Genomic DNA, 15,615 nt, shown 5'->3' on the forward strand with positions numbered 1-15,615 from the left:
TATAAAATAAACCGAACATTACAACTTAAATCACTTATTTTCCACAGTAAATAAGGTAATGATGCAGCAACGTTTTTACATACAACTTAACCTCAGCAATGCAAAACGGCACTGTGAGGGACAGACGGAAGGAGCTACGGTAACCCAGGAGCAGCAAAGTGCCAAAAAGGTCATTCTCAAAGGAAACATAAATTTGATAAAATAACAGTAAATATACATAACTCGTTAAGATAAAATTCACAAATACTTAACAGAAATAAATTATAAATGAAATCTCAAATATAAATTGTAACCTGTACTCAAAAATAAAGTGCATTTTAACTCCGTTACACCCACACCAAAGCCCGCTGATACGTGATTGGTCAATATAGCTTTGATTACAAATGTACTACAACAGAAAAGCAGAACAGTTACCATTCTGAAAATCCCGACCCCTGAGTTCAGATTCAGGGGATCCAATGCAGGTGAGCAGAGTGAAGAGGGTAGAGTGGAAGGGGGAGGTGAAAACAAAACGCACCAGGCACTCAGCACTCACACAATAATATACTTATAACTTATAAATAAAAAACCCTCACACCTCATGCACACTGGAGTCAAAGAGCAGGTACGGTGACATGTAAACATTCTACATTAAAATATAGAATCTGTAAATATAGATTCGTCGCAAAAGCATAACACAAAAGGAACACAAGATGTCGAGTGAGAATTTCCATCACACCTTCTATAATTGCACTGAAGTTGTTTAGAGCTATGATTATACTGAAGGTTTACTTAGAATGAATCACTTTAAGTGCAAAGCCTGTTTACTAGTTTCAGAGATCCACACCCAATTCTTCTGCATTGTTCCCAGTTTGACAATTATTCTCAAATTCTTACTAGGCCCTTGTTTATATGTGAATTGGGCCAGGTCTAAGTTGAATTTAGAAAACACACACAGTCACATTGTGATTTGCTATTTGGAAGAAATAACGAGGTACGGGGGTGCTGTTCATTTGTTGTTTGATTCGGTAAGTTAGTGTAGCTAGTTAGGCTTCATCGTTTATTTTCACGATGCCTTCACGATCGGGTCTTTCTGTCATTCATCCCTTTTTGCACGCTCACTCACATTTCCGCTGTCATTCTCGAGTCATCAATGGATAAGCAGCGGTCTCGTCAGCGGTACTCATCTAACCAATTGCATAGCGTTCCTCCCTCATTGTCAACCTATCATCGTTCTGCTCCCCTTTTAAATATGATTCTTTCTCTGCCTTAGTTCTCCACATCACCGCCAATCTTCGCAGAATCATCATCCATCAATTCTTCACCCATCCCTCAACAAGTCATCAGCTTCACCACTACCAGGGACTGGACTCCATGGGGGGGATTTATTCTGTCGACGCTAAGAATTGTCACACACATCAACCACCCCATAGAGTACAGATGCCAAAGTACTTCTGTCAAGTTGCATTTCCATGTTATTCATTGTAATACATATATTTCTTAATCACTTGTAGTTGGTGAAGTTGTGCAAGACAAGTTGTTGGTACGTGTGTGAGCATGTGTGGTGCTTCTAGATGCTGTGCCGTGCAAAATACAATGACAACATACTGGTTTGTTGGTAAGCCAATTTACATGGGTCTCAAATTAAAAGGTTAAAATTGGGTCCGACAGAATTTAGGCATTGGCCTGGATGAACATTCAGGTTGATTGACAAACCAGGTGAAACAAACAAACTGATGCTCGTTAAAGGACTTAAAAACATCTGCCCTTTTTCTGTCTGAAAAGGAGTCTTGATACAATGTTTAGTAACAGTTGTGAACATGGTAGTGTACTCACGAGGACATGAGAGCGGCAAGGAGTACTTATAAACCTTGATGATGACAGTACAGCACTCTATAAATAAATCTGACCTTGACCTTTGGTTTCTTTTGTATTGATAATGGTGTCTTGTGAGCCGGTTTGAGCTGGGCATGTAGTTTACGCATGATACAGAATGAAAACCAATCTTACTGGACAAACTTGTTGAATGAGGGAGTTTTTGTTTCCTTTTTCCCAGCATTGTATGGATGTGTGGCAACTATACAAATCAAAGCTGTCTCAGTTATTTATGCACGATTGTGTCATTTAAATTGATTGATTCCTATGTTGCATTTGCAAGGTAAACTACATTTTTTCAGCATTCCTGTTGCAATTTCTGGTCTTTCTTTTGTCTTTGTTGTTTTTGTCATCTAGTCACTTTAATTGTACTCTTGACATTACTGTAAAGGAGGGCTTGAGAATCTTGAGAATACATAAAGGTAAAATTAAAATTAAATGAAAATCACCCAGTTTGTCGGATTATCATTTTAGGCAAAAGCTGCATTATATTCAGAAGCTGTGAACTTTTACATCCTGGATTTGGTTTAGCTTCAGTTTACATATTTATTGTTGTAGGTGCATGATGTGATATATGTAACAATATATGTATCAAACTTACAGAAATGACAGAAAGAGGCGACGTGCCATGTTGCAGTAGGACCAAAGATTGGATAGATAATGTACGAGGCGATCGTGACATCATCCATTGGTTTATACAATACATTTCTGAAGCATCAGCAATTTGATCAACAGCATGCTAGGATTTTGAGAGCCAACAATGACAATATTTGGTTCAGAGGCTGTAGCTAAGGAGGATGAAGAGCTGGTGAACTGCAAGTTTTCATATCATGCATCCCTTAGCTTCATAACAAACGAAAATTCCCCTTACTCACCACCGCAATCTTTAAGATTCGGTGGGTTGGACGTAAACTTGTTTGCTTGGGGCAAGGACTCATTCCAATTTACCAGTCGATCTTCGTCCAAACCCTCACCAATGGTCATGAGCTATGTGTAGTGACCAAAAGAATGAGATCGCGGATACAAGCAGCCGAAATAAGTTCCCTCCTGGGGGTGTCTGAGGTGGTTTGTACTTCTGATTAGGGTCCTCCTGGACGCCTCCCTTTGGAGGTTTTCCGGGCATGCCCAACTGGGAGGATTCCCCAGGGTAGACCAAGAGGTCACTGGAGGGACTACATAGCCCGCCTAGCCGGGGAACGCCTCATAATCCCCAGGAGGAGCTGGAAAATGTTGAGGGAAGTCTGGGTTGACTTACTGGGCCTGCTACCACCGCAACCCAATCTCGGATAAGCTGAAGAAAATGGATGAATGGATGGTTTGTGTTGGCTTCTCTTCACTGCAACTCGAGTTTTAACGGGTCTCAGTAATGACCTGTTCTTATAATATTCCCAAGGAATGGAATAATCTTCAAAAATAGCTTAAACTAGACACACTGATGTCTCCAAACAAATGTTAAGAGCATAAGAAGGAAGGCGGTGAGGTGGGCATGAGGTTGTTTTTCATGAAAGGTTGCTGTGTATTATAATGATGGTAAGGATTGACAGGACGAACTTGGACCCGGGCTGAACACTTGAAGGACCACTAGGTCTTTTTTTCTTATATTTGAATTATTTATTATTTCTTGCTTTACAAAGCTGGATGCTGTAGAGGTAAATATGAATCATTATATTGTGTTTTCAGTCAGATAGGGGACAGATCTCACTCTGTCCGTAACTTTTAATCTAAATTAAATCTCTGCTGTCCGCCTGTAACTGGGATTGGTTATTTCTCCTGGATGTATCCATTACCTTTGTTACTTGAAGATGCCTTGTTAAACACAGACAATTAAAACAAGGCGTTTAAAAAAACACCTTTAATTATTGATGCAAATATTTGTAATCCTTGAAACCAGTTCTGTAGAAAGGCCTTTTGTTCTGGGACATAGCACTCATACCTTTCAGCTGGCATCAGTGCCTTCTGTGCGGCCTGGAGAGGTATAAAAGAATGATGCAAGTGGATTTGGCTGCAGAGAATCTGAGGAAGAGATGAGTCTGAGCATCATGGCCTTCACACTGGTGCTCCTGCTTCAGCTGCTCCTGGTCTCACTGGCGTCTGCTGCACATCACATGGGGGGAACCACGACCTACACCTACAGAGGAAAAGCCCCTGATGGGAGACATATTGTAAGTGAAACAACTTTAAATGAACTTTGTGCAAATATAATTTTAGATTCCTTCGAGAGGATTTTTGTCTCATTCTGAGAACTGCCTTTCTTATTCATCATTACAAATGTTATTCTTTATTGGCATTTCATTACTCTCATAGAATATACACAACAACATTAATTTCAGTAACAGTTACCAGTATCCCATTTATGAGTGCAGTAAAAAAAAGGGTTGAGACCTGAGAAAAGTTTAGGTTAATTCTGTTAATGCTGGAGTTTTATTTAACATGAAAAAGAGGGATAACAGTTCAGGTTACATTCTGCGAAAAGCAGTCTCATAAAAACTATGACAACTTTCAAATTTTTCAATTTTTCAATTTTTCAAAAAGCATGCGGGGAGGTGTGAGACTCAGGGCATCATGTAAATTAACCTCGGGTGCGTCGGTCCTGGAGAACATTTTGAAAAATTGGTGTCAGACGGGGGAGGGGGGGGGGTTCTCCTGAGGTAAGACGTGACAACGTGGAAGTAGCGGACAAAGAAACAGTCCTCTATACAACACTATAATGAGAATATCTGTCTTTATATCAATGCTATGTGTAGTTGAAAAGAATCTTAATCTGAACTAAAGAGTGGAGAAGAACAAACTGGAGAACAGGAAACATAATGCAGCAGGTTCATTAGAGCACGGAGATGGTAGAGGTGGCGTGCAGACAGTCTATGGTCGTGCAGCGATCACAGGGAATAAACGTCACCACCCCCTCCCACTCGCTCCAGGTGAATTCTCCTGATTATATCCTGCTGCGTTCTCACATCAGCTCACTCTGACTTTCTGCAGAATAAATACGAGGAGGCTGGAGGAGAAACTCCGGGTGAAGAGAGAAACATTCAGCTGTTTGTGTTCACACATGACACTCAGTCTGCAAATATCAGAAATTTGTCTGCAAGTGTGATAGCCCTTATATTTAATATTTATTATCTAAACAGGAACAGAGTAAGGTACTGGTTTGTCATAAAGTTGGCTCGTTTCGACAGCTCACACGCAGCACACTGATTAACGAAAGCATGTGAATTTAACACGAAAGCTAATGAATACAATATTGTTATATGGACATTTTAGCACACAGAAATTACAGTAAGCCTCTCTTAACTTGCACTTTATATAAATCCTGACATAATCTTTCGAATGGTTTGTAGCTTTATCAATAAAATTGATTGACTGATTGATTGACCTTTCTTTAAATATATTGAATTGCAAAGATACATGCAGTTTTTGTTTTGATTGTTTGCTGAATTTCATCTAAAAAACAACCTAACCACAGAATTGCTCTATCCTACAGGTGGACTTTCACAACAGGGACACCTACGACCGCTGTTTCTACTTACACTACTGGTCTTGTTACCAGGGTCAGTGTGGCTTAAAAGCCAGTACACAGCGTGGGATAATAGACAACAGCACCAATGCACCGTCTCACGAACAACTTTGGTGTGAAACTGAAACAGTTGATACGAGATACATTCCCAGTGACAAACCTTTTAAATTGAGGTGAGCTTTTTCATCAAATAAGCTAGTAGCTGCAGGATATGTACTTTTTAATTATTTATTCCAGCTTCATTATGAATCAAAAAAGGTCCAGAATGTAAATAAGGTTGAATGTGAAGGAGAATAGCCGTAAAAACTGTGAGGTGCTTGTAGAGTGGGGACCTCTAGACAATGTACAGCGGGAGATAATTACAGCGAAAAATAAGTGATTGAATGTTTTTCTTCCAACTAGGGATGGGTACGGGTACTCGAGTACTTGTTGCAGGCGTAATTATTCAAGAATCATTGAATAATTAAAGACTATAATCAGCTCTCTCCTAAGGAGTCATGTGTTTACCATCACTCCTCATTTCATTTAGAACTGGGATTTGAAGACTGCTGTCCTACAGACACACAATACTAATGAGCAACACACTGCAGGAAACACAGCAGAACGTTTTCTTTTTCTGAGGAAAATATTATAAAAAAGTGAGGACTCGTTCATAATGTACTGGCAGTATTTGAGTGTTTAGATTATTGTAAATGCTCATCCCTAGTTTCAACCAACTGTTCTCACATTATAACCAGACTGTTCTGCCCAGAGCCTAGCAGCAATGCCTCTAAATACTGATCCACTTATCCATGAAATAAAGACAAAAGTTAAGAAGTGTTTTTCCTCACACTATCCAGGTCAGCTAGCTGTTGTTGGATTAATACGCGTAATGCAGGTGATTCAAGTTGGAGGCTTCTGACTTCAGTGGATTTGGGAACCAGATCTGACACCCAAGAACCCAACAGATCACCAGACATCGCCATCCTACCTGTCCTAAGGTGAGTCCACTGCTCTGAGCATGAAAAGTTTAGGCTTACCTTTCATCTATTTTGGAAAGATGTACGTTGAAAATGGCTATTTCTGGCAACTCCAGCGGTGAATAAAAACAAACTGAAGCAACCAAGTAGCAATGATAGTTCACAATTACTAAACACAAAGACTACCACAGTTACAGTGATTGCTTCATATAGCTTCAAACAAATGCCATCAAATAATTTGAAAATGCAGTCATTTAAAAAATAAAACAAAATAGCCTCAAAACGATTTCTGAATAATTAAAGTGCAGAACACATGGCAATCAGTTTACAAAATTTTTTCAGTGAGAAAGATGCAACAGATTTTTTTATATGAAAGGTCCAGGCTAACCTGTCATCAATCGAGAGAACTTATAAAAACTTGTATTTTCAATAGTTTTTTGCACCCTAGTGGTAAACAAAAAAAGAAAACCATCAATGTCTATCAATATGTGTATGTTTGTAATTTGTCTTTTGGTATTCTTTCGTGCTAAGGATTCTTACCAGCACACTGTCACTTACTCTTGTTAATATGTCTGTTGAAGAGTTCCTCAGAACTGCCCACGGACCTACAAGCTGACTACCTTTGATCCTGACGGTGACAAAGTTCGATGCCGATACGGAAATGTCCAAAATGTGGAATGTGGCACATGTGACCAACCTTCAGGCTTCCACTTAAATCCGGTTAGTTCTAAAATCTATATCCTCATTCATAGTACAAAACTGTACTGATGCTGTACTGAACCTAAATCCTGAATGTTCACATTGTTAGGACTCCTGCACGTTACAATACAACAACGCCAGTTATGACCACAGAAGTTACATGTTTGAGATGGTGGTGGAAGACTTTCCACGAGGGCACATCACTCTGCAATACTCAGACGGATCTCAATCCTCCAAGAGTCCAGCATTGATGAGGAAAAAGAGGCAGTTACAGTACTATACAACTGCAGCACCAGCCACAACTGCAGACCCATGGTGGACAACAACCGCGGGCCCGTGGTGGTGGACGACAACCGCAGACCCGTGGTGGTGGACGACAACTGCAGCACCAACCACAACAACTGCAGCAGCAACTACAACAACTTCAGCACCAACCACAACAACTGCAGCAGCAACTACAACAACTGCAGCACCAACCACAACAACTGCAGCAGCAACTACAACAACTGCAGCACCAACCACAACAACTGCAGCACCAACCACAACAACTGCAGCACCAACCACAACAACTGCAGCAGCAACTACAACAACTGCAGCAGCAACTACAACAACTGCAGCACCAACCACAACAACTGCAGCACCAACCACAACAACTGCAGCACCAACTACAACAACTGCAGCAGCAACTACAACAACTGCAGCAGCAACTACAACAACTGCAGCACCAACCACAACAACTGCAGCACCAACTACAACAACTGCAGCACCAACCACAACAACTGCAGCACCAACTACAACAACTGCAGCACCAACTACAACTCCTTGGTGGTGGTGGCATACAACCACAGGGTGGTGGACGACAACAACTGCAGCACCAACTACAACAACTGCAGCACCAACTACAACTCCTTGGTGGTGGTGGCATTCAACCACTGGGTGGTGGACGACAACAACTGCAGCACCAACTACAAATCCGTGGTGGTGGTATTGGACACCAACACCACCCACAACAACTGCACTACCACCCACATATCCATGGTGGTGGTATTGGACAACAGCACCACCAACCACAACAGCACCACCAACAACTCAAACTTCTCCTCTCAGTAAACTTCCCCTACAATTCTCCCTCCTTGGTAAGCCAGATTTAACTTGTATAAAGTTGACTGTGAGTTTTTTAAACCTGCTCCTTATTTTTTCACCTTTTTCTCTTTGCTGCTCTTTTCTGCTCATAAAATGCTCATTGTGTGGAGCTCAGTAAAAAGAAACAATAACAGCTTTGAAGCTGTTACATACACTCCCCAATTAAAAATAAAAAAGCACATAAAATAAGCGTTCAACTAATGTTTAACTAATATTACCATTTGATAGTTATATACAGTATGTTTCTAATTGCTGATCAATGGAGAAACTATTAAATTTAATCAATTAATCAAATTCTCTACATCTATGTGAGTTATTTATTCTGACAAGGAATAGTACGTCATTTTTACACCATTTCAGCTTGGATATTTTGGTGCATTTTTGATGGACATTATACTCTCACTCAGATTATCAGTGATCCATCTTACCTTGTAAAGTGGGGTTTGGATGTTATAAAAAAAAAAAATGTACCAGAAGTTAAGATTTAGACAAAAAAAAATTCAAATGAACATTCACATTAAAAATTTATAAAAACATTAACGGCTATAATAATTGGTTAATGGTTAACGGACGTTTGACGTTTTAGCTCTTCTACTAAAAAAACAATAATCTTTTTTTCCTTTTTCTCCAGTGGACAAACCCGTTCCCTCATGTCAGCCGGGACACTACTTGCCTGAGTTTGTAAGCCCAACACCTGAAAACGGAGCGCACATTCATGCAGAGGTCGACATGGAGGTGGAGATCAGAGTCAGAGCACAATCTTCATTTTCAACGTAAGTGAAACAATGCAGCAAATCATTCTCATCATTTTGACACGTAAAAAAAACCTGGGAATGTTTGAATTTCTTGTTTTTATGCAGAATACAGGACATCATCTTCAGCGGGCCACTGAATACCAGAAAGCATAGGACCACCCATAACGAGTTTGTCATTACATGGACACCAACTTCAGACCACCTGGGAAATCATTACGTCATCTGCTTCGCTGTAGAATCAGTGAGCGGGTAAGTGTGTTCAGCTTATTTACTTTTAATGACAGTATTAGTATGTGAGGGCATCTCCATTATTCCAAACAAACGTTAGTATATCTTGTGTTTTGATATGCTCTGATACGATGCAATATGGTGATACAATAATGTACAAAACTAGACTACAAATTGTGAAATGATAAAAATACCATATTATAGGATATGAAATAATATAATACGAGAAATTATGATAAAATACAATGACACGATTTTATAATTTAATATTAATATCTCTGGGTGCCAATGTCAGTGGCACTGGTAGTTGTACTGGTATGTTTGTCTGTGCCTGCTCTTTGTGCATGCATTAGACTGAGTGTGCATAATGGACAGATGGGTGACGGTTTTGGGCTGGAGTTTTTGATCGGTGCAGGGCTTAGTTGAAAAATAAGGTCCAAAGAGATAAATTTGTTCTCTAATATTTTTCAGGTTTAACGTCTATCAGTCCAACATGAGGTGTGTAGTTGTGGACGTTGGCAAGAAGCAAGGTGAGACATCCATTTGCCACTTTAGCTGAAAATGCTGAAGCAGTTTAAGGCCATTCATAACATATGCTGGTACTTTGTTAAACTATTGGTGCCAGATTATCATCATTATCATAATGTTTATTTTATTTATTTATTTATTTAAATAAGAAGCGCAATGTATTTGAGTGCTATTAGATGAGACCCCAAAGGGAGGTTTCATACTGTCAATGAAAAATGTGCACATTTTGAGACACTTGTGTGGTTTGAAGTTTGATCAGCATTAGGGGTGTCCAACTGGCCTGGGGTCCCAAGCATTTACCTGGCTTGTCTGTTGAAACGCAGTGTTCCTGTATACAACAAAGAACATGGCAAAGGTGTTTAGATCAACAGACACTGATTCAGTTTGGATTTCTTCCTACTAATTTAGGAAGGTTCAGTGGTGCTTAGCTTAAAAAATGTTTCCAATGTTTGAGAACCACTAAATGAAAAAACATTTTCAAGCTGCAAGACACGCACTAAAGGAAGGAGCTCTTTGGACCAACTTTGCTACCACAAAAAAAATGCACTGACAAATTAAAGTCCCTCGTACAACCCCATGTAAAATAAATCAATACTATTCCTTGAAGGAATTATGTGTCAAAAACATGGTTACTGATACAAAGAAAAATGTGTACAGTTCTCAGCTTAATGCATTTGCTTTAAATGAATACATTTCTATCTCTTGTTCAAGTTGAAGCCAATGTGATCTGCAGTCAGTCCACGATGAGAGTGGAGATTGAGAAATCTTCATTCCCCCGACTCAGCGAGGATGATTTACGGCTCAATGACCCCTCAAACATCATCATCTGCAGCCTGAAGACTCATTCCAACAGCACTCATGTCATCGGCATCATCCCTCTCAACTCTTGTGGCACCCAGATCGAGGTAACACAGTGTTTTTAGCTTTATTTGTTAGTTGATGCTGTTGCTTTTCTGTCTCATAAACAGCGTGAGAACTGAATATACAACCTCTAACTCTGCAGGAAGATGAGGAATTCCTAAAGTTCAAGAATGAAATCACCACGTTTGAGAACAACAACGACGTGGTCACCAGGAAAAACCTGCTGGAGGTTCAGTTCTACTGTCAGTATCCCAAACGAGGGAACGTGACTCAGAGCTTCTTGGCACACAGGAATTCAACCACTGTGTGGGAGAAAGGCTTCGGCAAGTTCACGTACCAGTTTGAGTTCTTTCCCAACGTTCAGTTCCAGACCATGATCGATCCACACTATTACCCTCTGGAGTACGACTTAGGGAGCCGCATCTACATGCAGATCGAGGCCACGTCTTCACTCAACAACACCGAGCTGTTTGTGGAGTCCTGCAGCGCTGCACCGTATGACAACCCCAACTACATGCCAGCCTACCCTATCATCCAGAATGGGTAAGTGTGCTTATGACCCCTACTAGAAACAGGTTTGCCTCTAACCTATTCTGGCTCTTCTCACTTTTTGGCATATTTCATATTTAATTCTCTATTTCATCAGTGTTTAAAAACTGCAATTCAATAATTATCTACCCCTGCAATGGCTTCCATTCTCATTTTTTAAAAAGGTGATATTTATTATGTTATTTATTTACTCTCAATAGGTGCGTAATGGACTCGACTGTTATCATCCATTCCCCCCCCCACCAGAGACAGTTCAAATTCAGCATGGAGGCCTTCAAGTTTATCGGATTACATGACCAGGTGAAGAATGCACTTTGTGGTTAATCTGACTGGAAATGGCATAAACTCTGTCCTTTTTTTTTCAACTGAATGTATATTTTGTGGGTCAAGCAGGTGAAATAACACATGTAAAGTTGGGGATTTAACTGGGGGATGGAAATCGAATTATGAATGAAATTAAGTTATTTAATCTTTTCAAAATGGGTATTATCCTTCTAATCACAGTTCTGATGTGGAAAAATAGCCAGTGGTGGTCTTGACTTGTCTTGAATTAAAATCCAGAATCCACCCAGTCAGCCAAGACAAGACAGAGTAAGAATGCTTTCGATTCTGAGACGAGACCTTCAAAAATTAGTCTTGAGACCTGACTTGAGACCAAGCCTGATTTCAAATACTACAACACTACTCCTGGAAATGACTGAAGAAGATAATGTGTCCACTTGTCTGAACTCTTTCTATAGAACACTTTCAAAAAATGTAATAAAAAATAGAAAAGAACTTTAAAAGATAATTCTGAAATATGTTTTATCTCATGGCTTAGAAGCAGATATGGGAACATTAGGGTTTTCTTTTTTGTATCCTCTTCTCAGGTAACTTGTTAAAACAGTTTTTCTGCCCTCATAATGACAGCATGTGTTGTTGTATTCAGGTGTATATCAGCTGCTCAGTCCTGATGTGTCAGGCAGGAGAACCCAACACCAGGTGCTCACAGGGATGCATGGCAATGAATCAAGGCCTCGACAGGCGTAAGAGAGAGACTGTCGGCCAGACTTCATCCCACCTTGTCTCCCAGGGTCCCCTGCGAATGAGGAGGTCAGCAGAGAGAGCAGAGAGCCCAGGTAAGAAAACAGGAGTTGTTTTGTTTACAGCACACCTGACGTTTTTCAAACCCAGGTATACTTTGGACGAGGTCAAATTCAAATCTTTGTTCTCTTTTTTTTCTCCAGTGATGAACCTGAATCTGAACCTGGTTTTCATCGCTGGATGTCTTGTTGCAGCCGTTGGCATGATCAGTGGAGTGGCTGTGTACAAAGCCAAAATATCAAGGGTCAAATACCAACCTCTGCCCACATGTGAGGATTAAGACAGCTGCATGTGCAGAAAAACAATTCTGTATAAATTACATTGGAATATATAGTTATTGCATCTGTGTTAAGAATTCAATCATTGTAGTCATTGACGATATCCATCACATGCTGATACCCATATGTTACTGTGTACTCTCATTCACCCTGTTTGAATATTGACATGATTCTCATTCAATAAAACATTATTCTTTCACGTACAGTATGTCTCTTCCTCTCTTACACAAAAAAGCACTCTTATTCCAGTTTTGTGTATATCCTTTCTAGTCATGTTCAAGTTCTCTTTATTGACGTTTCAACTATACACAGTACACAGTGAGATGAAAATGTGCTCCTCTAGGACCCTGATGCTACATAAGACATTTGAGAATGAAGAATCAAGAGGTAGGAATATGAGATTAAATGCAGTGATAAGGCGGTGGCTTAAATTAGGCTAGTAAAGTTAGCAAACAAAACAAAGTGTATTAAAAACACAGTTAAACCAGTGATAATCAAAGTTACTTAAAAGATAACAGGGAAAAACAGATCATGTGGCAAAGTTAAAGTGACATTTTAAGTGGCAGAATTAGTTTTTAAACACAGACCAGAATTAAATGATCTACTTGTACTTGTGAAGTGCAGCTATTATATATAGTATACTCCTACATGTACTATACATAGTTACTATGCTATACAACTATACATCGTTCAAATATTGGAGTAACTATATCTATCTATATTTAATAATAATTATACATTTTATTGATAACGCACTTTACATTTGTCATATCAAAGTGCAACAATTAGAATAACACTGTAAAAACAATAGCAATAGTTACACTGGTAAAACATAAGCATAAAACAAGATCTAAAAGCAGTGGTTTTCGGACATCAGGGAAAAGGATTTTTATGGAAAGGCTCTTTTAAACAGTAAAGTCTGTTTTTCCCTATTTGACAGACATAGTTAAGATTTTTATGGCAATTTTTTTATGTAACAGTTTAAGAGAGATGTTGAGGGAAAAAGGTGTAGTGAGATGATGAGAGGGGAGGTCACATCCTGCCAGTGCATTTTACCCTCTTCCTTTTATGGCTGCTCTTTTGCTTTGACTACCTACAAGTTTTTAGTTTTTGTTTCACATTTGTGTCAGTACATTGATTTGAGTTCCTGGTTTTATGTGCCTTTGAATCAAATCACATATTTCAGTCATAGACCATTTGGACAATTTTATCAGATCGAGAAATTGGAAAAACAAAATTGTATTAGCAAATGATTTAAGCTGTTCCCTCTTTATACGTGAAATTGGAGGGAGTTTGGGTACATTTTTGTAATGGAATTACTTTCATGTCTCCACACCACCGTCGCGCAGCAACCCCATCATGTTTACATCAGGTATCAGCTGGTCGCGCTGAGGTCGGCCCGCTTTGCACCCAAAGCACTAGATATCCTTGAGGAAATGTGGATATATCACGCTCATAGGGAAGGTGAGGTTTTTAATTTCAACCATAAAGGATTTGGTGTCCCTTAACGATGCAATATTAGGAATCATTGATTTATAAAATAACTTTTTTATGTTTTGAATTCATAACTCCATAACTGATCAACTTTTAATTGATACATTTGATTGGTGCCCCGCGGGAGGCCGAAATAAACCGAAAATTTGCTAATACACAGGAATTCTTTAGTGATTGTTCACTATTATATAGTGAACAATCACTAAAGATTTCACTTCTTAGAAAAATCTTCTCTTTATGGTACTTCAGTTTACAGATTTTCTTGTGCTTCCTATCAACAATTGTTTTGACATTCTGTACTTGTTGCTGGTTGTGTGTGAACATATCAGCTATCAGTTGCATCATGAATGGTATTTGAGGAGGTATAAAGGACGGTGTCGTTTGTATAAAGATGCAGATTTCAATTGGGTAATGAAGTGGTAATGTCATAAATATAAATGGTGAACAAAATTGGGCCAAGCACTGAACCTTGGGGGACTCCCTTTGTGATGTTGAGAAAAGAGGACTTGACATCACCTATCTTGACACACTGGAACCTATCAGAAGGTAATTATGAAACCACTTCAAACTATTGGTCAAACTATCAAGGCCTAAGTTGTTGAGTTTTTGCAAAAGCAAAAAGTGGTAAACTGTGTCAAAGGCCTTGGACAAATCTACAAACAGTGCTGCACAGTGTTTTTTATTATTATTATTGTTATTATCTAGTGCTAAAATAATGTTGTTAATAACCAGGGATTAGTGTTTACACTAATTTAAAGGCCTTGGTGAGTTTCTGTTTCTGCAAGATTCCGGTAGCTTAAACCGCTCTGGGTGTCAGGAAATAGAAAATTCTGCCTGCCTCAGACCCTCTAGACTAGATTGTTAGCTTAGCTAACTAACGGTCAGCATCTGCTGCTGTAGTAAGAGGTTAAAAATAGCTGTTTAGTGTGCAGGAGGATTACACATGGGCCGCGTGACATACCTGCTAGGCTAAAAAAAGTAATTCAAGAACAAAAATCTACTTCATAATGTTTGGTGATTGCTCATTTTTCACACTCATCTGTTTTTTGGAAATGTTTACAAAGACTTTGAAGGTAAATTTAAATAGGTATTTATCACTTTAAAGGTTTAAAAATGGATTGTGCTTTTGGGTTTAAAAAAATAAAAGAATTTGTAACTCACTGTATGTTGTGTCTGCTTTTTTTTGGATTTGAGGAATACCACCTTATAGACCAGCTGTCCTGTAGAGGTTGTTGCTAAAGCTAAAATCAGCTATCATGTAATGAAATCACATTTTTCTGATATTCTTGCTCAGATTTTAGCAGTTGGACAGTTTTTTAGGTGTGTGTGTGTGTACCTTTGCTTGTCCCTTAGTGTACCCCAGGCCAACTGTGAGTGGACTGATGACCCCTTTGGAGGTAGGTATGTCTGTGCAGCCTCTGAGATTTGTGGGGAGTCTGTCTGCCACCCAACGTCATCATGGAACCTTGGTACACGTTGGGATACTGGAGCTTGTTGTCTTTGTAATCTGCTGTGATGTATTCTGAAAAAAGAGACCGAAAAATAACAAATTTAGCTTTACAATCTAACATGAATCAGAAATGCACTGTCTTCTTGTTCATAGCTAAATAATCAGACCACACATATCTTTCAAAATAAAGTGCCTGCTGCACACATCTTTACGTTTCTCT

At 39.2% G+C, this 15,615-nt stretch overlaps 1 protein-coding gene across 1 annotated transcript; it reads left to right on the forward strand.

The window, feature by feature from the left end:
- Nucleotides 1–3,877: 3,877 nt before the first annotated feature.
- On the forward strand, nucleotides 3,878–12,656 carry LOC110005876 (uncharacterized). Its single transcript, XM_065952561.1, has 13 exons — nucleotides 3,878–4,016; nucleotides 5,336–5,541; nucleotides 6,208–6,348; nucleotides 6,909–7,047; nucleotides 7,136–8,162; nucleotides 8,801–8,942; nucleotides 9,030–9,173; nucleotides 9,624–9,682; nucleotides 10,392–10,585; nucleotides 10,684–11,084; nucleotides 11,291–11,390; nucleotides 12,019–12,208; nucleotides 12,317–12,656. The coding sequence occupies exons 1-13, from the start codon at nucleotides 3,879–3,881 to the stop codon at nucleotides 12,451–12,453; spliced, it is 3,018 nt and encodes a 1,005-aa protein (XP_065808633.1). The 5' UTR covers nucleotide 3,878; the 3' UTR covers nucleotides 12,454–12,656.
- Nucleotides 12,657–15,615: the final 2,959 nt, after the last annotated feature.

Source organism: Labrus bergylta, chromosome 3, assembly GCF_963930695.1.
Source record: "Labrus bergylta chromosome 3, fLabBer1.1, whole genome shotgun sequence".
NCBI lineage: Eukaryota > Metazoa > Chordata > Actinopteri > Labriformes > Labridae > Labrus > Labrus bergylta.

Coding starts and splice junctions, on each gene's coding strand:
- LOC110005876 (XM_065952561.1), top strand. CDS start 3,879: ATGAGTCTGAGCATCATGGCCTTCACACTGGTGCTCCTGCTTCAGCTG. Junction 7,048..7,135: donor CAGGCTTCCACTTAAATCCG/GTTAGTTCTAAA, acceptor TCACATTGTTAG/GACTCCTGCACGTTACAATA. Junction 8,163..8,800: donor CCTACAATTCTCCCTCCTTG/GTAAGCCAGATT, acceptor CTTTTTCTCCAG/TGGACAAACCCGTTCCCTCA.